The sequence below is a fragment of the Gopherus evgoodei genome, chromosome 15 (assembly GCF_007399415.2).
Source record: "Gopherus evgoodei ecotype Sinaloan lineage chromosome 15, rGopEvg1_v1.p, whole genome shotgun sequence".
NCBI classification, from domain to species: Eukaryota; Metazoa; Chordata; order Testudines; family Testudinidae; genus Gopherus; species Gopherus evgoodei.
Genome location: NC_044336.1, coordinates 7,226,922 through 7,250,252, shown reverse-complemented (window position 1 = coordinate 7,250,252; position 23,331 = coordinate 7,226,922). Strand labels below are relative to the sequence as shown.

General features: G+C 53.1%; 1 protein-coding gene across 2 annotated transcripts in view; it reads right to left on the bottom strand.

Moving 5' to 3' along the window:
• The window catches only part of USP43 (ubiquitin specific peptidase 43), a 200,862-nt gene that overhangs the window by 116,428 nt on the left and 61,103 nt on the right, over positions 1–23,331 (bottom strand). For both annotated transcript variants that reach the window (XM_030534619.1, XM_030534617.1), the window contains exon 3: positions 5,417–5,523. In XM_030534619.1, the coding sequence (XP_030390479.1) occupies positions 5,417–5,523 (107 nt within the window). The remainder of the gene's footprint in view (positions 1–5,416; positions 5,524–23,331) is intronic.

Sequence of the window (23,331 nt, the reverse complement as noted above, 5' to 3'; positions counted from 1 at the left end):
TCCAAGAATCTATCATCAGCCAGCAATGCTCTTTCTTTAGCGCATAACACAAAGTTAGGCCATGTCTACATCTAAAATTTTGCAGCGCTGGTTGTTACAGCTGTATTAGTACAGCTGTATAGGGCCAGCGCTGCAGAGTGGCCACACTTACAGCAACCAGCGCTGCAAGTGGTGTTAGATGTGGCCACACTGCAGCGCTGTTGGGCGGCTTCAAGGGGGGTTCCGGGACCGAGAGAGCAAACCGGGAAAGGAAACCAGCTTCGCCGCGGTTTGCTCTCTCGGTCCCGGAGCCAGCCAGCAAACCGCAGGGAAGGAGACCTGCTTGCTCGGGGTTCCGGGACCGAGAGAGCAAACCGGGAACGCCGCGGTTTGCTCTCTCGGTCCCGGAGCCAGCCAGCAAACCGCGGGGAAGGAGACCTGCTTGCTCGGGGTTCCGGGACCGAGAGAGCAAACCGGGAACGCCGCGGTTTGCTCTCTCGGTCCCGGAGCCAGCCAGCAAACCGCGGGGAAGGAGACCTGCTTGCTCGGGGTTCCGGGACCGAGAGAGCAAACCGGGAACGCCGCGGTTTGCTCTCTCGGTCCCGGAGCCAGCCAGCAAACCGCGGGGAAGGAGACCTGCTTGCTCGGGGTTCCGGGACCGAGAGAGCAATCGGTCCCGGAACCCCGAGCAAGCAGGTCTCCTTCCCCGCGGTTTGCTGGCTGGCTCCGGGACCGAGAGAGCAAACCGCGGCGTTCCCGGTTTGCTCTCTCGGTCCCGGAACCCCGAGCAAGCAGGTCTCCTTCCCCGCGGTTTGCTGGCTGGCTCCGGGACCGAGAGAGCAAACCGGGAAAGGAAACCAGCTTGATTACCAGAGGCTTCCTCCCTCCACGGAGGTCAAGAAAAGCGCTGGTAACTGTCTACATTGGATTACCAGCGCTGGATCACCAGCGCTGGATCCTCTACACCCGAGACAAAACGGGAGTACGGCCAGCGCTGCAAACAGGGAGTTGCAGCGCTGGTGGTGCCCTGCAGATGTGTACACCTTCAAAGTTGCAGCGCTGTAACTCCCTCACCAGCGCTGCAACTTTCTGATGTAGACAAGCCCTTAGGGTCTGGACAACCCATTCAGATACAAATACTATCTCCGCTCACCAGCACCTGGCCCTGATGCCTGTCGTCCAAAGATCACTGAGGCAAAGGTGTGTTGGGGCAGCTGCCCCACTTTAACGTCACCCCGTCTCCTACACCAGTGTGCAGACACATTCCGAGCATCTCCCAGATCCGTCACTACTTAGCTGTGCAGGAAACTCTTCATCCCCCGCTGAAATGCAGTCCAATCTCTCAGCTCTTTGGAGCCCTTATGTTCTGGGCTCCTACACGTTATGGAAATACAAATCATGATGCTAATCATCTCTGGGGAGGAACGAGGCCGCTGCTTAGCAGCCCATGGCAAACTCTACACCACAGCTCAGAAAGGGAAGGCCCAGATTCTCCAAGATATTTAGCACTGACCTCTCATCAATCTCAATGGGAGTTAGGCGTCTAAACCCCTGTGAGGATCTGGCCCAAAACCTATTTCCAGTGGAAGCAATTGGGAATTTGGGGAAAAGTTAATGTAATTACCCAGTCTGTCTGGAACTTGGCTAGGACAATGAGGCTTCCATCCCATTCTTGTCAAAGTGACAGGGCCTCTTTACTGAGCACGAGGGGTCAGAACCTCTGCCATACGCCTTACCTCAAAGTTACCATCTCCAGCTGCACTGGGACCTCTTAAACCACATTGGGTTAGGTCTGTCTCCAGGGGAAAAGCGACTCCTACTGAGCTGCAAATGCCACTACCCCAGTGCCCAGAATAACAGAGCAATCATATTTTGCACCTAATGTCTCTGATTATTTATTAACTATGGTGTATTATTTACTGAGCACTGCCAAGGTACTTGGTGCTGTATAAACCACGAGGACAACCCGGTCTCTGCCCCTCACAGTTCACAGACTAATGGGACTTAGTGTGGATGATAGAACATGCACTAGGTAATTAACTAAGTAAAGTCATTGAGTTATACCCACAATAATACACAGGAACTCATCCTGGCTGAACGATTCCTTTGCTTTTAATCCCTTTGCAGACGGTGCTGGATTTTCCTGGCATGGTGCTGGGTACTGGCAATATGCTCTGGGACTTCTGGCACTCACAAAGGAGTTCATCTGAGCAAAACTCCATGCACACACTTCGGGAACACTGATATTTTATAAACCAGTTTGTTTCTTTAGTCTCTCTCACTCTTTCTCCCCCTCCCCCACATCCAGAGCCCAGGCTACCATGCACCTTTGAGCAGACTGTGATGTGATATTGCAGAGGAATAACTTTACCACCACAACCACTTAATCACCTGACGTCCAGCTGGCACTCCCTGAGTCTTAATACTGCATCCAGGTATGCTAACGCCTGTCAACTGTATCCTGACTGTACAGGAGTTACCTGATATATCTGCTCATAGAGTCAACTGTGCTAACCCCAAAGATTTTTGCTGTTATTCTCCTATGGAGTTTGGCTGGAGCAGAATCACTGCGTTCATCTCTGTTCTCTCAGAACAATGCAACAACCTTTCCTTTCCTTCAGACTTAACAAAAGCACTGCACTGACCACTGATGGGCAGCCATCTCTGAGGTGGGACACGGCAGCTGTCCAACATTCAAAAAAGGAAGTGAAGAAGAAAACTATATCCAACTGACACACAATAGGAATTTTAGGTGGCCAGATGGAATATGCCCGGAGCCCCAAAGTTAATATCCCATATCCTACCATAAAAAAAGCCACAGCATATTTCATGGCCTCAAGTATGGGGTTATTTGTCCAATGTGGTCTTACAGGAGAGCGCCACCTAGAGAATGACCAATACTACATCCAGCAGCACCTGAGTTTTGCTTGAAGGGCTCCCATCCAAGCAGAGTCCAGGCCAAAGAGCTCATAAACCTCCCCAGAATTTTATTCCTGTGCAACATTTCCACTTGTGACACATTGATCGCTCCTTGTTATGAAGATCTTTGCCATCTGATTCCTAAATGGGTCTTGAATTTTATTTCCAGATCATCCCGTCTGATAATTTACATTCACACAGTGATGGTGGAAAGCACATAAATATCTCAGTGAAGTTGCTGCTTATTAAGCCTCACTCCTGGAATAGCTTCAATGCCACTAACTCTCCGACATGCATAATGCTGTGCTAGCAGACTGGGGTGGGGGAATGGATGCCTTTGTGATAGCCTTGCTTCATAGTGACACAACAGCAGGTGGATTCATGCACCTTCCAAAGTCCCTTGGGGAATGTAGTTAGTGCAGAGGATTCCAAGCGGATGGTTTTGATTTTTTACCACTACCAGCACTTACCGCAGGCTAGTCTCTGTGCTCACCGGGACGCAGTACAGCTCTGCACTTTGAATAGGAAATAGCAGCTGCTGTGTCGATTGAGTTTGTAGCAGAAATCTTCTAAAGTCAAAAGACACTGCAACTGCCATTTAATGGGGACATCCGTGCTTCCTGGCGTTGCACCAGCTGTTAACATTCAAGCCGTTCTTGAGGTTCTTCAGGACTTTCTCTTCCTGTCCTGGCCAGGATGTGCTGAGATACCCGGGCAATACGATTGGCTCTGTGAACAGGCCTTGGACTGGAAGCTGTAACAGTCTCAGATTTCATTCCATACGCCCTGGACCAGCAACCAGAACCTCGGCTCCTCCAGGCATGTTACACTCCTGTATATGTGTGGATTAAAGCTTGCTGCCTCCTTCTCCTAATCTTCGACTGTCCAGACAATGCTTCCCGTTGTCCACTACAAACAGTCCACGCCCAGGCTATCTAACAGCCCAGATGAGAGGGAGGGCAAAACATGGCCCCAGATTGTGACAGTTCTGGGTGAAGCCATCTAGTTAAATAACACTGCTTCAGAGGAAATCAGACCCAGCCGATCAAGCTCAGGTTCTGGCAGACACTGGTGATTCAGTAGAGAGCGCGCCGCCCTCTCACTCACTACCGAACCCAAGCCACCAGCTACTGCCACCTTTCAAATGCAATATAAAGCCCAGGTCCTGCCCATGTGCAAACATTAAATAAGATTAGGAGCGGTGTGAGGGTCAGATTTCAGGCTGGGTTGTTACACTTTGCCCACCAAAAATTCCCCCTGCGCTTTCAGTTGGATACAATAATCTTCTTCAAAAACTGTCCTAAACTGTCACAAAGCACTACCATGGGCTGTGAAACAGCTGCCACGCTCCACCCCAGAGATGGCTGCATTTCACTGCTAGGCGAAGCAACTCCTGTCTCCATGGTTTGTGCAATCTGTAATGCACTTTGGGATGGTTGGACGGAAGGTACCAGGGAGGTACTGGTCGCTGTTGTCACTTGCAGTACCAGGAAGCGTTAGCCTCACAGCCTCCTCATGGGCTCTCCCAGCTCAATATTCCTGGTGCACTCTCAGCAGAGATGGGAAACATGAGGCAGGGTTTAAAGAGCCACTACTGTCAGGGAACTCTCTCCCCTTCCCTCTTCCCTGTCTCTTGAGGATTCTCTCTCCGTTATCTCTCTTCACCAGCTGGAAAGGGTTTCCTAACTGATCAGCCCCAGGACCTGGAAATCCAACTTGCCACCTTCTGCCTCTGCCACTGGTACTGCAAAGCGAGGCTCTGCGGCCAGGACTCTGCTGCTGTCTCAGCTGCTGGTATGTAACCGCAGCTTGCTCTCCGGCAGCGGGCTGCGCTCTGCGAAAAGCTGCTCTGTGCTCACTAAAGTGAGTCGGGGTGATGGGAAGCCCCATGGGGGGCACAGAGAGGGAAGCAGAAGGGGGCATTTTGTAGCCACTTTTCTGACTAGCCTTTAAAAATGGGGGGTCCTCATGGTCAGACAGGACAGCGTGTGCATGCATGTGTCTGTGCCTGGGAAAGTGTGCTGTATGGGTACTGTAGGAAAAGGAAGCACCAGGCATGCACAATTAGCAGTGGGGTGCAGGTTGCACTCCTTTCCCCCTGTTTATCTCTCTGCGGTTACTCCCACTTTGCACCAGCAGAGAGGCGAGCAGGAGAGTCACTCCACACGGCAGCCAGGCCGGCCTCTCCCTACAGTTGCAGGTTTTATTCCTAGAGAGCTGAAGCCATAAACAATTTCCGTTCGGCTCCCAAGGAGCTTCACCCTCACCCCCCGTACTTCTCTTTGATGCCCAGCACAATCTCGCTGGAGGTACCATGCAGCTGGCAGGCAGCCAACATGGCCTGGGCTCCGCAAGGACAGGTGCCACACCCCTTCTCTGTGCAGCAGGGAGCATGGAAGTGTCTGGATCCCAGCCTCTCACCTCCCAGCTCAGCCTGACACTGGGGTGGGGCTGATGCAGTGCAGGGATGGGAAAGGAAGGTTTGTCAGGGGCAGACGAGTCCCCCCACCCCACTTACCTGTACTGTGCTTGGAAGTGGTTCTTCACAAAGCTCTGTCTGCTGGGAGGCTGGGCAGCTGGCTGGGCGCTGCCAGAGCCACAGCTCTCGTCAAGACTGGGCTGGGGCTGCAGAGAGAGAAACGGGGTTATGGAAACAGGGGATGGCGGCTGAAAATCACCCGACTCCCCCCAGAGGTACCCCTGCCCCCACCACACCCCACTGCCCTCAGCGAGGGCTGTCAGCAATTCCTCCTGATGGAGATCTTCCCCTTCACCCCCGTCTCCACTCCTGCTTCTCCACAGCTCAGGGTGCAGGGAGGAGAGCTGGGTGGGACCCCAGCTCCACCAGCCCTGGACAGCCACAGGGGTCATTACAGTGTGAGCATGGGCCCCGGTTCTCCCCAGGGCCATAGCACACTGACTGCAGCCCTACCAGACCAAAGCGGGGAGGGGAGCAAGAGATCTGCTTCCCCGTGGGCATAGGGGGGCACACAGTCTGGGTAATGGGGTAGAATGGGGGAGCAGGGGATGGAGAGGGAATGGGAGTGGGGGCTGGACAAATGGGGGAAGGTGATGGAACCAGGCTGGAGAGGAAAGTTCCAGGGTGGGGGTGAGGCAGGGAAGCTGCTGGCACCGGGTATTATCAACAGCAAGTCACTGGCCTCTCTGTTCCCATCTGTATGACGGGGACAGTCACCCGGCCCTGCCTCGCAGTGAATTGTGAGGATCAATACACCCCTGGATACCACAGTGAAGGGAACCCTAGAAGTAGCTCAGATCTGATGTGGCCTCATCAGCCCCACATCACTGCACTGACTGTACTTCCCCCAGGAGGCTCTTCGGCTTTTCCCCTCCCGGGCAGCCTGGCAGAGTTACTCTGAGGAGACACTCTTGTCTTTCCTGCCTGGAAAGGCCCTCAGCTAGCCCAGTCCCTCTTCCCAGCCCTCTGCCCCAGCAGCCCTCAAAGCAGCCACAGGCCCTGATGGGTAAATACTGGCTGTACAGAGCGGGGAGCAATGAGTAGGAGGAGGGGGCAATTTCACCGCTGGATATGACATTGGGGAGACCGACACTGGACACTGCACCCAAGTCTGGGTTCCACATTTTCAAAGGGATGTTTAAAAATTGGAAAGGGGGGCAAAAGAAAGCCAGGAAAATGATTCAAGAACTGCAGCGAGAGACTTACAGAGCAATCTGTTCAGCTTCTCAAAGAGAAGCTGAGAGGTGGCTAGTTTACAGTGTCTAAGGACCTTCCTTGGGAGAAAACACAGCTACTAACGGGCTCGTTAATCTAGCAGAAAAAGGCAGAAACACCAATGGCTGGAAGCTGAAGTCAACAAATTCAAACTGGAAATTAGGAGTAATTTTTTACCAGGGCGGGTGATTAACCACTGGAACAAACTCATAGACTTTAAGGTCAGAAGGGACCAATATGATCATCTAGTCTGACCTCTTGCACAAAGCAAGCCACAGAACCCTACCCATCCACTTCTATAACAAATCCCTAACCTATGTCCGAGTTACTGAAGTCTTCAAATTGTGCTTTGAAGACCTCAAGCTGCAGAGAATCCACCAGCAAGTGACCCATGCCCCACGCTGCAGAGGAAGGCGAAAAACCTCCAGGGCCTCTGCCAATCTGCCCTGGAGGAAAATTCCTTCCCGACCCCAAATATGGCGATCAGCTAAACCCTGAGCATGTGGGCAAGACTCACCAGCCAGCACTCAGGAAAGAATTCTCTGCAGTAACTCAGATCCCATCCCATCCAACATCCCATCACAAACCACTGGGCATACTTATCCGCTGATAATCAAAGATCAATTGCCAAAATTAAGCTATCCCTTCATACCATCCCTTCCATAAACTTATCAAGCTTAGTCTTAAAGCCAGATATGTCTTTTGCCCCCACTACTCCCCTTGGAAGGCTGTTCCAGAACTTCACTCCTCTAATGGTTAGAAACCTTCGTCTAATTTCAAGTCTAAACTTCCTAGTGTCCAGTTTATACCCATTTGTTCTTGTGTCTACATTGGTACTAAGCTTAAATAATTCCTCTCCCTCCCTAATATTAATCCCTCTGATATATTTATAAAGAGCAAGCATATCCCCCCTCAGCCTTCTTTTGGCTAGGCTAAACAAGCCAAGCTCTTTTAGTCTCCTTTCATAAGGCAGGTTTTCCATTCCTCGGATCATCCTAGCAGCCCGTCTCTGAACCTGTTCCAGTTTCAATTCATCCTTCTTAAACATGGGAGACCAGAACTGCACACAGTATTCCAGATGAGGTCTCACCAGTGCCTTATATAATGGTACTAACACCTCCTTATCTTTGCTGGAAATACCTCGCCTGATGCATCCTAAAACTGCATTAGCTTTTTTAACGGCCATATCACATTGGCGGCTCATAGTCATCCTGTGATCAACCAATACTCCAAGGTCCTTCTCCTCCTCTGTTGCTTCCAACTGATGCGTCCCCAATGCATATCTAAAATTCTTATTATTAATCCCTAAGTGCATGACCTTGCACTTTTCACTATTAAATTTCATCCTATTACTATTACTCCAGTTTACAAGGTCATCCTCCTCCGTGTTAGCAATACCCCCCAGTTTTGTGTCATCCGCACACTTTATTAGCACATTCCCGCTTTTTGTGCCAAGGTCAGTAATAAAAAGGTTAAATAAGATTGGTCCCAGAACCGATCCTTGAGGAACTCCACTAGTAACCTCCTTCCAGCCTGACAGTTCACCCTTCAGTACGAACCGTTGGAGTCTCCCCTTTAACCAGTTCCTTATCCACCTTTCAGTTTTCATATTGATCCCCATCTTCTCAAATTTAACTAATAATTCCCTATGTGGAATCATGTCAAATGCCTTACTGAAATTGAGGTAAATTAGATCTACTGCATTTCCTTTGTCTAAATAATCTGTCACCTTCTCAAAAAAAAAATCAGGTTGGTTTGGCACGATCTACCTTTAGTAAAACCATGCTGTAACTTGTCCCAATTACCATTGACCTCAATGTCCTTAACTACTTTCTCCTTCAAAATTTTTTCCAAGACCTTACATACTACAGATGTCAAACTAACAGGCCTATAGTTACTCTGATCACTTTTTTTCCCTTTCTTAAAGATAGGAACTATGTTAGCAATTCTCCAGTCGTACGGTACAACCCCTGAGTTTACCGATTCATTAAAAATTCTTGCTAACGGGCTTGCAATTTCATGCGCCAGTTCCTTTAATATTCTCGGATGAAGATTATCTGGGCCCTCTGATTTTGTCCCATTAAGTTGTTCAAGTTTGGCTTCTGCCTCAGATGTGGTAATATCTACCTCCATATCCTCATTCCCATTTGTCATCCTTCCATTATCCCTAAGCTCCTCATTAGCCTTATTAAAGACTGAGGCAAAGTACTTATTTAGATATTGGGCCATGCCTAGGTTATCCTTAACCTCCATTCCACCCTCAGTGTTTAGAGGTCCCACTTCTTCTTTCTTTGTTTTCTTCTTATTTATATGGCTATAGAACTTTTTACTATTGGTTTTAATTCCCTTTGCAAGGTCCAACTCTACATGGCTTTTAGCCTTTCTCACTTTATCCCTACATGTTCTGACCTCACTAAGGTAGCTTTCCTTGCTAATCTCACCTTCTTCTACTCCTTGTAGGCTTTCTGTTTTTTCTTAATCACCTCTCTGAGATGCTTGCTCATCCAGCTTGGCCTACAACTCCTGCCTATGGTTTTTTCCCCCTTTCTTGGGATGCAGGCTTCCGATAGTTTCTGCAGCTGCGACTTAAAGTAATTCCAGGCCTCCTCAGCCTTTAGATCCACAAGTTCTTCAGTCCAATCCACTTCCCTAACTAATTTCCTTAATTCTTTAAAGTTAGCCCTTGAGAAGTCAAAAACCCTAGTCCCAGATCTATTTTTGTTTATCCTTCCATCTAGTTTGAACTAAATTAGCTCATGATCATTCGAACCAAGGTTGTCCCCTACAACCATTTCTTCTATGAGGTCCTCACTACTCACCAAAACCAAATCTAAAATGGCATCCCCTCTTGTTGGTTCTTCAACTACTTGGTGAAGAAATCCATCTGCTATCACATCCAGAAAAATCTGAGCCCTACTATTCTTGCTAGCACTTGTCCTCCAGTCTATATCTGGGAAGTTAAAGTCTCCCATGATCCCACATTTCCCATTAGTGTTTACTTCATTAAAGACATTAAAAAGAGGTCTCTATCCATATCCAAATCAGATCCCAGTGGTCTGTAGCACACCCCAAGCACTCTAGTAGCTTTCTTTCCCAGTGTGATTTTTGCCCAGACAGACTCTGTCTTGTCTATTCCATCACTTATTTCTTTACAGTTAACCTCCTCATTGATGTACAATGCTACTCCACCACCTTTGCCTTTATTTCTGTCTTTTCTAAACAGCACTCCTAAGGGAAGTGGTGGATTCTCCATCTCTTGCTGTCTTCAGATCAGGGCTGGAGGCTTTTCTGGAAGCTGCATTAGTCAAACACAAGCTCTTGGCCTCAGCACAGGGCTAAGTGGGGGGAATTTAAGAGCCTGTGCTGGCTGTACAGGAGGTCGGACTAGATGATCTAAAGTTCTCTTCTGGCCTTAAAATCTCTGCATTTCTGCAAGGAGCAAGCGATCGGCGCTGACAATAGGGTGACTGCTTGCTGAACCCACACAGCCTGCTTGCAGTTATTAGGAGCGCTCCCGTCTCTCCTCACAGGGAAAGCAAACAAGGGCAGTGAGATCAGATGGCTCAGTGAAAAGCAGAGGACAGATCGGATATTGGAGAGCAGCAGCACTGCGGCTCTGGGACAGCAATGCAAAATGTACCCAGGATCCTACCAGGAGAAACCCACCAGCCAGGCAGGCACAGAGCAGGCTCAGCCACCCTACCACATAGCAAAGGTACACAGAGACCAGTGGCTCGCAACTCCCTGAGCACCTGCTGGACGTGATGCTCGCTGGCAAGCAGTTGTCAGCTTTCAAACGCTCCCCCGGAGAGTTGGGCTGAGGAGAGGGGGAAGAGAGTTAGTGAGTTTGGGGAACGGGTGTATGTGTGCACAAGGGTTGCTGTGTCCCCATGAGTGTGTGCGTGTGTGCACGCGCGCATGAGTGTTGCAGTGTGTGCATGAGTGTACACAAGGATTTTTGTGTGTGTATGTGGGTGCAACAGGGTTGCTGTGTGTGCATGAGTCTGTGTATGTGTGTATACAAGGGTTGCTGTGTGTGCATGAAGGCTGCTGTGTGTGCAGCAAGTACAAGGGGAAAATGGTGCTAGGTATGAATTAACCTTATGTAAGTGATCAGAAACTGAACAATAACTAAACACAGACCTGGGGTGCATGTCTCCAAGGTAAGTGTGACAGCAGGGCTTCATGAGCAAGGACATCAAAATAAATAAATACATCCTTGCACTTCCCTGATGCCTATTATATACAGATCTGAGAGTGCCTTACAGCACCCCAGCAAATACAATCACCCCAGTTTTACAGAGGGGTACACTGAGGCACAGAGCAATTAGTGTGACTGGCTCATGGTCACAGACACTGAGTCACTGACAGATCTGGAGACAGAAGCCAGGAGCTCTGACCCCCCAGTTCCCTATTAGAACCCTTCGCCCATGCTAGCTCACTTACGATATCCTGAGCAGTGAGAGTTTGAGGGGTGTGGCTGCCCTGAAGGAACAGCAGCAGGAAGGGGGACACGATCCCTTCCTAACGGTGGCACTTTTCACCTTGCATCCCAACATTGCAACAACCAGAAAGTCAAATTCCCCGACACTTCCTGCCAGGGAGATTCACAGGTCCTTAATTGTGGCTCCCAATTGTAACACCCAGGCAAGGAGAGCAGATTGCAACTTCACCTGAAGATGTGATAAATAAATCTCTCTCACTGGTCCTGTACAAAATTTCTAGAGCAGGTCCTAAGGCGACTGCTTCTGTATTTACAGCCTCTGCATCAAAGTAACTGCAGCTAGTACCACTCCGCGGAAGGGAGGGGGTGGTAATTCGCCAGAATTTTAGCACTGGGACCCCCTGGATACAATTAATTTAACTGGCCCCAGCTATCTGGGCTCATTGGCTGGAACCTGGGAATAGTTAGACCACGTCAGCTGTATGATTAAAAAAACTAGGAGTGCATGTTATTGCAACAAAACAGAGGAAGATCCAAATCACCAAATCACCCCAACAAGGATGCAATTGACAAAGTCACTAGAATTAGGGGCAGTACCTGCCCTGCCAGCTTCTGGGAGAAAAGAAGAAGAGAAAAGGTCTGTCAGTTGGCTGAGTTAAGCCTTACTGAGCACCAGCTCTTGGTTCTCTATTTGCAAAAGGAATTGAAAGAAATTGACCACAGACTGGAGTTCTTTCCAAAATCTTCTCACTGCCCCCTGGATAGACAGCCAGCAGCTCTGCCTACAACACAGCCAGCAGCCTCACCCAGACCAGCACTAGCAACCAATCTCCAAGGGAAGACTGATACTGACGGAGGGCTGAGCCCTGCCCACGGCTGGCAATAGGAAACACCAGCGGGAGGATACTCCAGTAATTTAGATGGAACATAAGAGCTAATAGGGTTAACATAACTCAGTCGCTGTCCAACATTAAACAGTGTTCTATGACGGGCGGGGTTTGGTATAGAGACCTCAGCTTCCTTGGCACCATGGCAAACGCACCATTAACCATCCTTTGAATTTTGTATTGAAGATAAAGAAAAGAAGGGAAGACAGTGAAAGCTTTTGGAATATCAAGCATTAAGTCAGGCTTGCATTTCAACAGCACTCCTTCTCTCTCCCTTAGCTGGTGAGAGGTTCAGAAGGAAACCCCCCTTGTTTGACAGTCTCTTAGATGGGAGCCAGGATGGCACAGATGCCGACTTCCTTCTTTTCGGGTGGGTGCTCCACCCCCACTCCACACTGAGGCCCTGCCCCTGCCCTGTCCCCTCCTCCAAGACCAACCCCCGGCCCCACATCTTCCCATCCCAGCTCCACCCCTTCCCCCAAGTGTGCCCCACCCTCGCTCCACCTCTTCCCACTCCTACTCCGCCCACTCCGTCAGCCTCCTGCCCACCACCAAACAGCTGATCAGTGGGTGAGTGCTGAGCATCCACTATTTTTTTGCCATGGGTGCTTTAGTCCTGGAGCACCCATGGAATTGGCGCTGATGCAGGTTGGTAATCGCAGTCCTTCTGGGGAAAAGGGGAGAAGTTTGTTGAGATGGATTGGAGCTGCTGCTGCTGTTACAGTCTGATCTTGTTTCATCCCAAGTGGTGGTTGGGATTCAGCTGAAGCTGGTAGGAGCACCAGTGTTGTTTGAGCCCCTCCCTCGGGCCCGGTCTGGTCAGGACATCTCTCAGGATCAGGACGATGAAGGTCCGGGGCCCGGGAGACAGCGGGGTTGGCAGTGAAGCTCACTCCAGTCGTATGTGTCTGTTCTTCCTGTATTGCCCCTTGAAGTCTCTTTGTTTAAGGACCCACAAAAGAAGCGGTGGGTGGAATAGCCCATCCCTTCATTCTTTTGTCCACCAATTAGTCCTAATATCCCACACACAAATTTTGATTCACTAATTTCCGGTCCCACATCCTCTGTCTTTCCCAAGCATGGTTTCAGCATACTCCTTGAATCACAGCAGCGTGGCCCTTTTTGTTTGGACTAATTTATCTCTGTCTGGTTCTCCTGCACCTGTTTATAACATTCATTATTGAAAACAACCTGACCTACTTTTCAGCTCCATGTTATTACAGGTTATTCAGGAACTCTGTACAACTGAGCTCACAATCAGAGTCAATTTGTAGGCTTGATTCTCACCCCAGGGCATCCCACCCAGAGTGGGATGCTCTGACAGAGAATGCCCCAGCCCCATGCCCCAGGATGCTCGGGGACACCAGCTGGAAAAGCGCCCCTGCAGGGCCACCACTAAGCAGCTGCTGCCCTCCATTCCATTCCTGTGTAACTCAACCAGGCTCCTTTGCAGCAAGCAGGAACGGGATTCACGCCAGGGCTGCCCAGAGGATTTCGGGGGCCCGGGGCCGTCGGCGGCAGGCGGCTTCGGTGGACCTGCGGAGGGTCCGCTGGTCCCTGCGGGAGGTCCACCGGCGCCGCGGGACCGGCAAGCGGCAGGGCGCCCCCCCGCACGGCAAAATATCTACAGCCAGTCCTGTTCGGCGGCAGGGGGCCCTTCCGTTCCGGGACCCGCTGCCGAAGTGCCCCGAAGACCCGTGGCGGGGGCCCCCCGCCGGCGAATTACTGCCAAAGCGGGACTCGCCACCGAAGTACAACCCAGTCTTCGGCGGTAATTCGGTGGCGGGGGGCCCCCGCCGTGGGTCTTCGGGGTACTTTGGAGGTGGGTCCTGGATCGGAAGGGCCCCCCGCCACCGAATTACCGCCGAAGATCGGGTTGCACTTTGGCGGCAGGTCCCGCTTCGGCAGTAATTCGCTGGCGGGGGGGGGGGGGGGTCCTTCCGCCCCGGAGCAGAAGGACCCACCCGCTGGCGAAGACCAGGAGCGGAAGAAGCTCTGGGTCCCGGCCCTGCAAGAGTTTTCCGGGCCCCCCGGAGCGAGTGAAGGACCCTGCTCCAGGGGCCCGAAAAACTCTCTTGGGGGCCCCTGTGGAGCCCAGGCCCGGGGGCAAATTGCCCCTCTTGCCCCCCCCCGGGCGGCCCTGATTCACACTGTGCCACACTGGTGCCCATAGTCCCCTGGAGAAGGGGATGTGAAGGATGGGGAAGTTCGAGCTCAGCCAGCTCCCATCGCTTCCACGCCTGCCACACTAGGGACAGGAAAACTGGCGTGATCTTGGCTTGGAAACAGCACCCTCCTTCTGTGCCCCCCTCCTGACTTGAGATTGAAGTGGAGGAGACACCTGCCAGCCCAGATCCAGACCTGCCTGGCCATCCCAGTCACTTTTCAGACTGCTAGTGGTGGGCTTTTTGCTTCAGCGATGAGGCTGGAACAGATGGTGGGAACGGATGGCGGGAAGAGAAGTGTCCATTAGAATCCCCCACACTGGCAGCCTGATGGCTCGGCGGGGCGGGGCTCCCTCTGGGGAAACAGCACATCAGGGAATGTTCGCTCCACAGGGACATCATCTCCCAGGGCTCCATGCGCCTTGCCCCCATTATGATCAAAAGGGAGCTGGGGATACAGGCTTCACATTGGGTCTCTGGGGGGAGTGCTCTCCTTCCTTGCTGCTAACATGACCTATGTGGGGAGCAGGTTGCGACGAAGTGGGAATGTTCTTGCTGTGTTATGTGAACGCTGAGTGGGGAGTATTAACCTGGGAAGGGTGCAGGGGAGTTGGGACTGCCTGCACTGGGGAAGGGAGCATACCTGAGCATGTAACATGAGAACCCAGGACGGGGGTTGGAGGCCAGGGAACACCTCTGCCCGGGAAACTGGACAAAGGACACAAAGGCTGGCGGAGGAGCCGAGGAGAGGCTGAGTGAGAGGCTGGAGGAAGTTTCAGTCTGGAGCTGGCTGGAAAATGGAGATGGGCACCCTGACAGGGCTTGGCTTCTCTGGGACCCCCAGATGGACCTAGGTAAAGGGGTCCTGTTGTCTGTACCGGCAAGACCTGTTTCGGATTGTGTTCCTGTCATCTAAATAAACCTTCTGCTTTACTGGCTGGCTGAGAGTCATGGTGAATCGCAGGAAGCTGGGGATGCAGGGCCCTGACTCCCCCCAACTCCATGACACAGGTTACTCCCCATGTGTGTGGTTCTGACAGCTTCCTCGGAGATGGGATCCGGTGTCCCGGCTCTGATCCAGCCTGGCGATGCCTGTGGTCCTATGGTTTGATCTTTCTTCTCCTAAGAATGGCTGTGTCTGTCCATCTGGGTCTGTTTGTCCTTCTCCTTGCAGGCAGACAGCTGCATGGTGCTGATCCCTGTGTTTCTGCCCTTGTCTCTTGGTAGGTCTGTAGATATCACAGCTAAGGTATCGCTGTCAGAAGCATGGAGGTTATTTCCAAGAACCCCCTGCAGTTCCTCTCCCCCCCTGCCCCAGCCCAGAACAAAACAAAGGGACCTTTAAAACAGCAGGATTGAGTCATGTCTGGGACAATGGGTCATACATGAGAGCTGGGGTTGGGGGAGCAGGGAGTCGGTTACCACGGGAAGGAGTTATATTAGGCTTCCCAGATTACAGTGTATTCTCTAAGTAATAACTACTCCGACAGTATCAGTAATTTCAGTTAATTACACAGGGGGAGGCAATTTAAGCACATTGCAGGCAAACACAAAGACTCCGGCATGTGTTTGTTACAGCTGGGCATTTATCTCTGTGTGTGAGGAGGTCGGTGCGGCTGGGCTGGGGATGTCTGGTGTCTATCTGGGGAAAGGGTATGTTTAGGGTAAGCACGTCTACATAGGGGGTTACTGTGGGGAATATGTAGGTGTGTGTATTCAGATGGTGCTCTGTTCGTTCATTCTATCAATCCCTATACACACCCCTGTGTCTATCTATCCATCCCTCATAGCCACTCCACTGTCTTGCCATCCACACAGACAGCACCTACAAAGATTGTATTTGCTATGGTATTCAATAGACATTCTTAATAAGAGTAATAAAATAATAAGAAACACCTAGCTCGGCTACAGCGCTTTCATCCACAGACTTCAACAAAGGAGGTCAGTATCCTTGTCTCCACTTTACAGTTGGGGAGACTGAGGCACAAAGGGGGTGAGCGACTTGCTGTAGGGATGCTGAGCCCCTGCAGTCTAACTGGGGTCAATAGCGGCTCGACACAGCAGATCAAGCCCTTGATGCGTGGCCATCCCATCAAGAAATTTGCTGCTGTGGAACATTTTCGGATGAGCCGACTGGACCTGGGCTGTAGGAGGGAGGAAAGGGCCCCTCTGGTTGAAGACAGCTTGGCACTGACAGAGCTGGCTGCTCTCAGGAAGGCTGGGGGGTTGTCAGAGAGCAGCAGCAGCGGCTCAGGGGTGATGCCTGATACCCAGCAGTGACACCACTCCATCACCTAGCAACCTGCTGTGCCACCTGCTCTCATTAACAGCACCCCAAGGAGGCGCTAACGTCTCCCCCAGCTGGAGGGCCAGGCCTGCAAACATTGCTATACAAAGCCACACACTGACAGCTGGGAAGGGCAGCCGAGCTGACCAGCGAGCACCCAGGTGCAGGCAGTGACAGACAGGCTGCGTTCTGGGCACAGCTCCCTGTGCAGCCGCTCAGACACAGGGCAGCAGGGGGAGGCCGTTGTGAGAGGTGGAAGGGGAGCCGGGCCTTTCTGCAGAGGGTCCAGCCTTGGGCCATCATCCTATTTTTATCTGCCTGTCCATCCAGCCATCCAGGGGCTTATACTGACCCCTCTCCCCCACAGCCTGTTTCTGAGCACCTCACACATATGCACCAGAGCTAAAGCCGCGGCTCCTTTTCTTATCACCGCGTTCCTTGAGGGGCTGTCAAGCAGGGACTTCATCTCACTCCAGCCATCCACTGCAGGGGGGCCTGCGCTGAGGGGAGTAGCTGGTTCTCCAGGTTGCTATAACTGGGGAGACTGGTCTGCCCAAGCCATGCTGCAGACACAGCTGTCTGCGAGTTGCTCATTATCATACGGCTGCGCGGGGGGCCTGTGGAGTTTCCCAAGGCTGAGCATGGAGATGTTTTTCTGTCTGCCTGTAGCTGGACCTGCCTTACAGGGGCCATAAGCCTGAGCCCTAGAGAGGGGCAGGGACTGCTCCTTTGCAGCCCATCCACCCCCTCCTTTGTCACCCGGCAGGGTCTTGCTGCAGTGCATTATACAGCACACTCCCCTCCACATGCCTATCCAGCCCTGCTGGCCCAGAGAGTCAGAAACTGGGGACAGGTCAGTGGCAGGTGGAGTATGAACCAGTAATTGCTAGGGCTATCAGCCAGCCCAAAGGTGCCAGACTGTTCAGGAATCCACTGAGTAGGGACCCCAGACACATCAGGGCTTCTCCAACTCCATCCCAGACCCACAAACCCCAGGGGTACTGGGAGAGGCACGAGGGAGCAGAGCAAATTTACGGTGAAGACAGGAATGGAGCCCAGGTCTCCTGACTGCCCATCCTGAATCTCCACCACAAGGCCACCCTTCCTCCTTTGCTTCCAGGGTATGGCCCAGCCTTTCTGGGGTCTCTGGGCTGTTCCCCTGACACACAACATTGGGGCATGTGGGGGGATCCTCGGAGACAAAGGCTCCCTCTGAAGACCCTGCCCCAGCTGGAGCTGGCGAGCTGCAACGTGACAGCCAGGGCCAGCTGACACGTTCCACAGAAGGCAGGCGAGATAATGAATACCTTTATTGGACCAGCTCCTGCAGGAGAGAGACAGGCTTTCGAGCCACACACAGCTCTGCTTCAGGGGTTCAAGGGCAGCTCTGCGTGGTCCTGAAGTGCGTCTCACCAGCAGGAGTTGGTCCAATAAAAGCGATTACCTCACCCATCTTGTCCTGACACAGCTACACCACCACTGCCGATGTTCCAGTCAGGCTGCGGTGACAGGAACTCCATGCACCATGCCCAGGACTTGCTGGGAGTCCATCCTCCCTAGTCTGTAAAACATCAGCTATCCCACGGAGGAGCAGGAAGATGGAGCAGACCTGGTTGGGGAGAGAAGCAGGCTTTTTCCACGCTGACAGGTGCTTCTACCTGGCCACCTGCATGGACTTCAAGGGAGTTCTGACCCAGAAAATTGAACCCACTATTCCCACCCTCTTGTGCTGACACACAATGGATGCAAGTCAGCTACAGCTCCCTGCCAGGGAGCGCCGTCCTCTCTCATCACAGCCCCTCCAAGCCCCATTTCATCATTCAGTAGGGCAGGTTTCTCTGGTCTGCGCATCCCACTCTGTGCCGAGGTCCCATTAGCTCTTGCCACGCCACGCTGGGTCAGTTGGAGTATGGAACTCCAGAGGACACAGCCCCGGGAATCAGCGTTGGAGTATGGAACTCCAGAGGACACAGCCCCGGGAATCAGCGTTGACCTCTCACCGAATGTGTGCAGCAGGGACACTGTGCTGCTGGAGAGGGTTTGGGATGAGATGTGGCCCCTCATGATCACAGAAGATCCCCCAGCGCTCTGTCTAAGAGTGAAGTAATGAACTCCCGGGCTCTGGGGAAATCCCAGTCTGGCCAACAACATTCTGCAAAAATGGATGCAGCATTCTTCACTTCCGGTCCTGACCGTCCTGGTGTGAGGCCATGAAACAGCAGCTGGGCTCCACCCCAGGGGCAGGTGCACTGGGGCAGTGGATGATGAGACCTTTCCACATCCCTCACTGCCGCCCCCCCTCCCACCCCCAGGTACTGAGAGGAGTGTTAGCGAGTGCACATTAGGTGCTTGGAGCTCCTCAGAGAAAAGGTCAGAGCATTAGCATTACACAGCTGCAGCAACCCAGACGTGGAGACGAAATTCAGGTCAGATCACCGAAGGGCGCCTGGCTGTGAGAGGGTCAAGTGTTTGGGTCTAACATCTTGAGTTATTATTTGTGTTACTGTAGCATCTAGAGGCAGGGGTGGTGGAATTGAGAGGTGCTAGCTCCCCCACCAGATCTATGTTTCTGCCCCCCACAATATCTCGCAGAGGTGAGAGCAGGACCCGAAGGAGGAGCTGGAGCAGCTGACGCGGCCCAGGCCAGCTGACGAGGTGCAGGTCAGACTCAGTGGCCCAGCCTAATCCCATCTTTGAGCCTCTGCAAGTCCCGGTGCAGACACCCAGCCTTGGGGAGGGGGAGGAGACTGTGCATCAGCCACCGGGGGCAGGGATTGGACAGGGGAGGGAGGTGCACAGGACACCAATCGCTGGTGGGGGCGATGGGGAAAGCACAGGGTACCATCCACAGAGGAAGTGCCATTGGAACGGCAGTATGAAGGGTCAGGAAGTCTCTTTCCAGCCTAGAGCTGACTGTCCCTCCTCCCCCCAGAGCTCCAGCAGCTCCCCTCCTATCCCTCTGGCCCCCAGTCACAGGGATCTGCAACTCCCCCACCTCCTGAGAGGCCCCACTGGGATGGGGAGGGTCTCATGGTGCTGGGCGCTCCACAGACACAGTGTGACAGACAGCCCTGCCCCAAAGAGCTGACCAGACAGACCAAAGGTGCGAGGTGAACACAGAAAGAGACTTGCCAAAGGTCACACAGCAGGTCAGTGGCAGAGCTGTGAAAAAAACCACAGGTGTCCTGAGTCTTCGCCTTGTGCTCTGCCAACGGGGCAACGTTGCCTCACTGAAGTGGCCTTTAGCAACTTATCCGTACTAAATTCAGCCTGTTCCATCAAACAACTGTCCACATTCCAATCCTCTGAACACCAGTCCCGAGGGCCAGCTGCCCTTCATTCAACAGACTCTGACCCCGCTTCGCCCTGCATGGCAGTTTCATCGTCACATGCTGCGACATCTCTCCATTTCCTTTGCCCTCTCTCCACAGGATTACTTATACACAAAAAAAACTGGGCCGAGTTTCCTGGCTCCCCTCACATGATTAAACATGCCACTGAAATATACAGCAAAGTTCGAAGGCAACCCCTGTTTCCTCCTGCCAAGATTTGCATTACTGGAGCTTATGCAGAGAGCTCTCCGGGAGGCAGGGGGGTGCCAAGGGACCAGAGGACAGCACAATCTGGCCAAGTAAGATAGAAGCAGAGGACTAATGACTTCTGCCATCTGCCTCACTGCTCCACTGTCTCGAATGAGCTGGGTATTTAAAGGGGATGAATGATGAGGTCTTTCGAGGATGCATCTGACACAGAGGCAGGTCTCTGCTATCCCCCAACCAGGGCTGTGTTACAGTGGTGGCAGCACACACACACTCAAACACATCCACGCTCTCGGGGCCTAGGTCACCAGCACCATGCACCTTGTGGCGCCACCGGCCTCCCCTGCTGGTCCGACAGTGTTTTGCACAGGTGGCCCTGGACCAGCTCGGAGGGAAGAGTCACTACCACCACTGCAGCACTGACCTAGGCCTGCCTGGAGGAGCTGGCAGGATGCTGGCACAGTGCAGGAGGGCTCTGAGCCCCTACAGTACTAACCTCTGGTCCCCTCCACTCCTCCCACCTCGTCCTCCCCTCCCAATGTTCTTGCTTTAAAAAAGCTTCAGAGCTTTGCCTCCAGTCCCATATCCACCAGCAATTCAGGGAACACACCTCTCCTGGGCTGCAGCCCCAGATGGGGAGTTCAAAGCTTGTGCTGTGCTTTCACCACATGAGATAAGTGCCAATTAATTTTCTCCTCAACCACTCAGCAATGTAGTGCATCGGCAGGGAGCCGGGGGCAGGAGAGAGCCCTAACTTCAGTGGGAGATACCTGCACAACCCTCTGAAAAGCAACCCACTTATGTACCATAGGCACCTCCATGTAGAGTCCAAAAGACATAGTCGAGGCCCCCACGGCTGATCAGGTTGGCTTAATTATGTGTGTGAGAGAGAGAGAGAGACAGCTCTAAGCAGCTCCTTCTGCACACCACAGGGAGTAGATTCCTGGGGCAGGCACCTGTCACTGTGAGAGGCTCAGCCCATGTGGGAAACACGAGGGATGGGATGGAGAGGCACAGCTGTAGTGTTGCCTCAGGAGGCTGGTGGGGACATGGGAAGCATGTGTGAAAGGAGGTGGTCGGAGTTCACTAGGGAAAGCATCTCAGCTGGTGGGCACAGCTCCCTGGGCTGCACTGGGAAAGCCCCAGCAAGGGTGGCACTGAGACAACCCCCCAGCAGCACCTAGTCAGGCTCCTTATGTGAGCATTCTGGCAGGGTGCAATGCACATGTTACCAGGGAGTCTGTCATAGAGACACCTCCCCCCTCTACCGGCCATTGCCCCAACCGCCTCTCCAACAACTGGCCATCGCAGACCCTCCCTCAGGCACCCGCTGCAAGTGCTACCATGGAGAAGTGTCACCAGATCGCCGCTTTGTGCATCTCTGAATGTAGTTTGGCTGCTGGAAGTAAGGAGTCAGCACCCTGCGGGTCGCCCACTTCCTGCTCCCCACCACAGGGACCTGGCATGTGCAGTGAAGGACGGCTGTGCTACTGGCCTGACATGTTCTCTCCAGTCTCAGCATCGGCATGCCCCCCCCTCGCTCCCTGCCCAGCCCTCCTCGGCAGGACATGTGACAAAATGATTCAGCAGCCCAGCATCTCCCCAACACCTAGTGATCGTGCCGAGACCCTGCCCTGCTCGTCCTCAACAGGACCTCACCTGGGTCAGAGATGTCCGCACAGGGGCTAGGAAAGCCAGCTCGGGAGGTTGGGGGGGGGCAATGACTGCATCTGGAGCCTTCCACTCGCTGGCCTGAATCAGACTGAAGACAGTCCCAGCAAAAAGCGGCATGTTGGCCCTTGTGTGAAACAACCCGCTGCCTCAGTCCAGCTGTGAGTGGAGAGATGTCCCCAGCCCAGAGACCGCCCTCAAGCATGCCACCTTAGTAGACATGGAGAGGGGAGCTCCACTGGCCCCCTCAGTGCTTGGTGCCCACACTAGGACCCAGGGCACTTGCTGGCACCCAAGGGGTGATACCTGTTCACATGATGCTACCTCTTCCTCCTTGCCTCCTCCGGAGAGAAACGGACCAGAGCAGTTGGGAGGGCGAGAAGGAACCCCGAGAGCCGGATGATACAGGACAAAACATTGAGAGTAGCCACTGCACTGTAAACCCGGCTCTGTGGGATGTGGGCTCATGGACATGGCGTCCGCACTGTAGTGTAAACCTGGGCTTATAATCACTGGACCCAGGTCTCCCAGCCGTGTTAATGCATCCACACTGCACTATGCAGACCTTCTTGAGCGGTGTCCTCACTGCAGAATGACAAGGCTTGGAGCTGAGTCCCACCAGGACTCGGGCTCTGACCCACGCCCCTAGCAGGGTTCTAGCTCCGGGGGCCTGTAGTGGGATGGTCACCCTGCTCCTGCCCTGAAGGGCAGAAAACAGCCCTGGGAAAGGGTTGACAGGGGAAAAGCTGGGCTGATTGGGAAAGCAGCCACAGCTGTAGCCAGTGCAATCAGGGCCCAGCAGGCCCTCATAAGAGTGCAGTGGGCCAGAAGGAAAGACAGATTCTCTCTCTAACTTTGTGAGAGAGAAGGACTTGGCTGCCTGGGAAGCTGAGGAGGGTACCTGAGGGGGAGCAGTGCTGGGGAAGGGCAGAGAGAGCCGGGGAGCTCCAGCCTAGTAAAACCCCAGGCTGCAGGCCTTGCCAAAAGGGCCTATAAAGGTACTGGGGCTGCAGAGGGGCAGTCCAGAGATAAGCAGAGGCAGCTGGTCCAACCCCCCTTGTCAATGATGAGTGGTTTATAGACTGCAGTCTGCCCCACGGAGCGGGGGCTAGATGATGACTGGCAGTAGCCCATGACTGAGGCAAGGTGGGGATAGGGGGTTGGGGGCTCCCTGGGGAAGGGAGACCCAGAGACAGAGGGGTCACTGCTGGGGACAGAAGCCTGGTATACAAGGGCACCAGGGTCTGGGAGGGACACAGGAGCCAATGGCAGGTGAGGCATCGGCTGGCAGAGGGCGCTCCGGAGCTGAAAAAGCGAATTCCCTGGACAACCACCAGGAGGTGCCGTGCCAGTGAGTCATTGCCCCGTCACAGGTCCTCAGTGCTCATTGACATGACTCAGACTGATGTGTGTGTGTGGATGGGCAGGGAACTTGAGCTCAAGCCTGAGTCCGAGCCCGGCTTAGTGTGCAGGGTGGCCATACCATTACTGGGCTGAATGAAGCTAACACTACACATGCGCTTGCCCGGTGAGCAATTTACAGAGGGACTAGGAATGAGAAGGGAGGCAGGGTCCCCCTGGTAGCCAATGGGAGGGGAAGCAGCATTTCTTGTGCTCAGGCCCAACTTGCCCCAGAGCACAGAGCACAAAGGAGCAGCAGCGATTCCAGCTTTGCAAACATAAAAGCACCCCAGAGACACTGACTGCAGCTAACGCCCCAAAGAACAGCGGCAGATTCCAAACAAG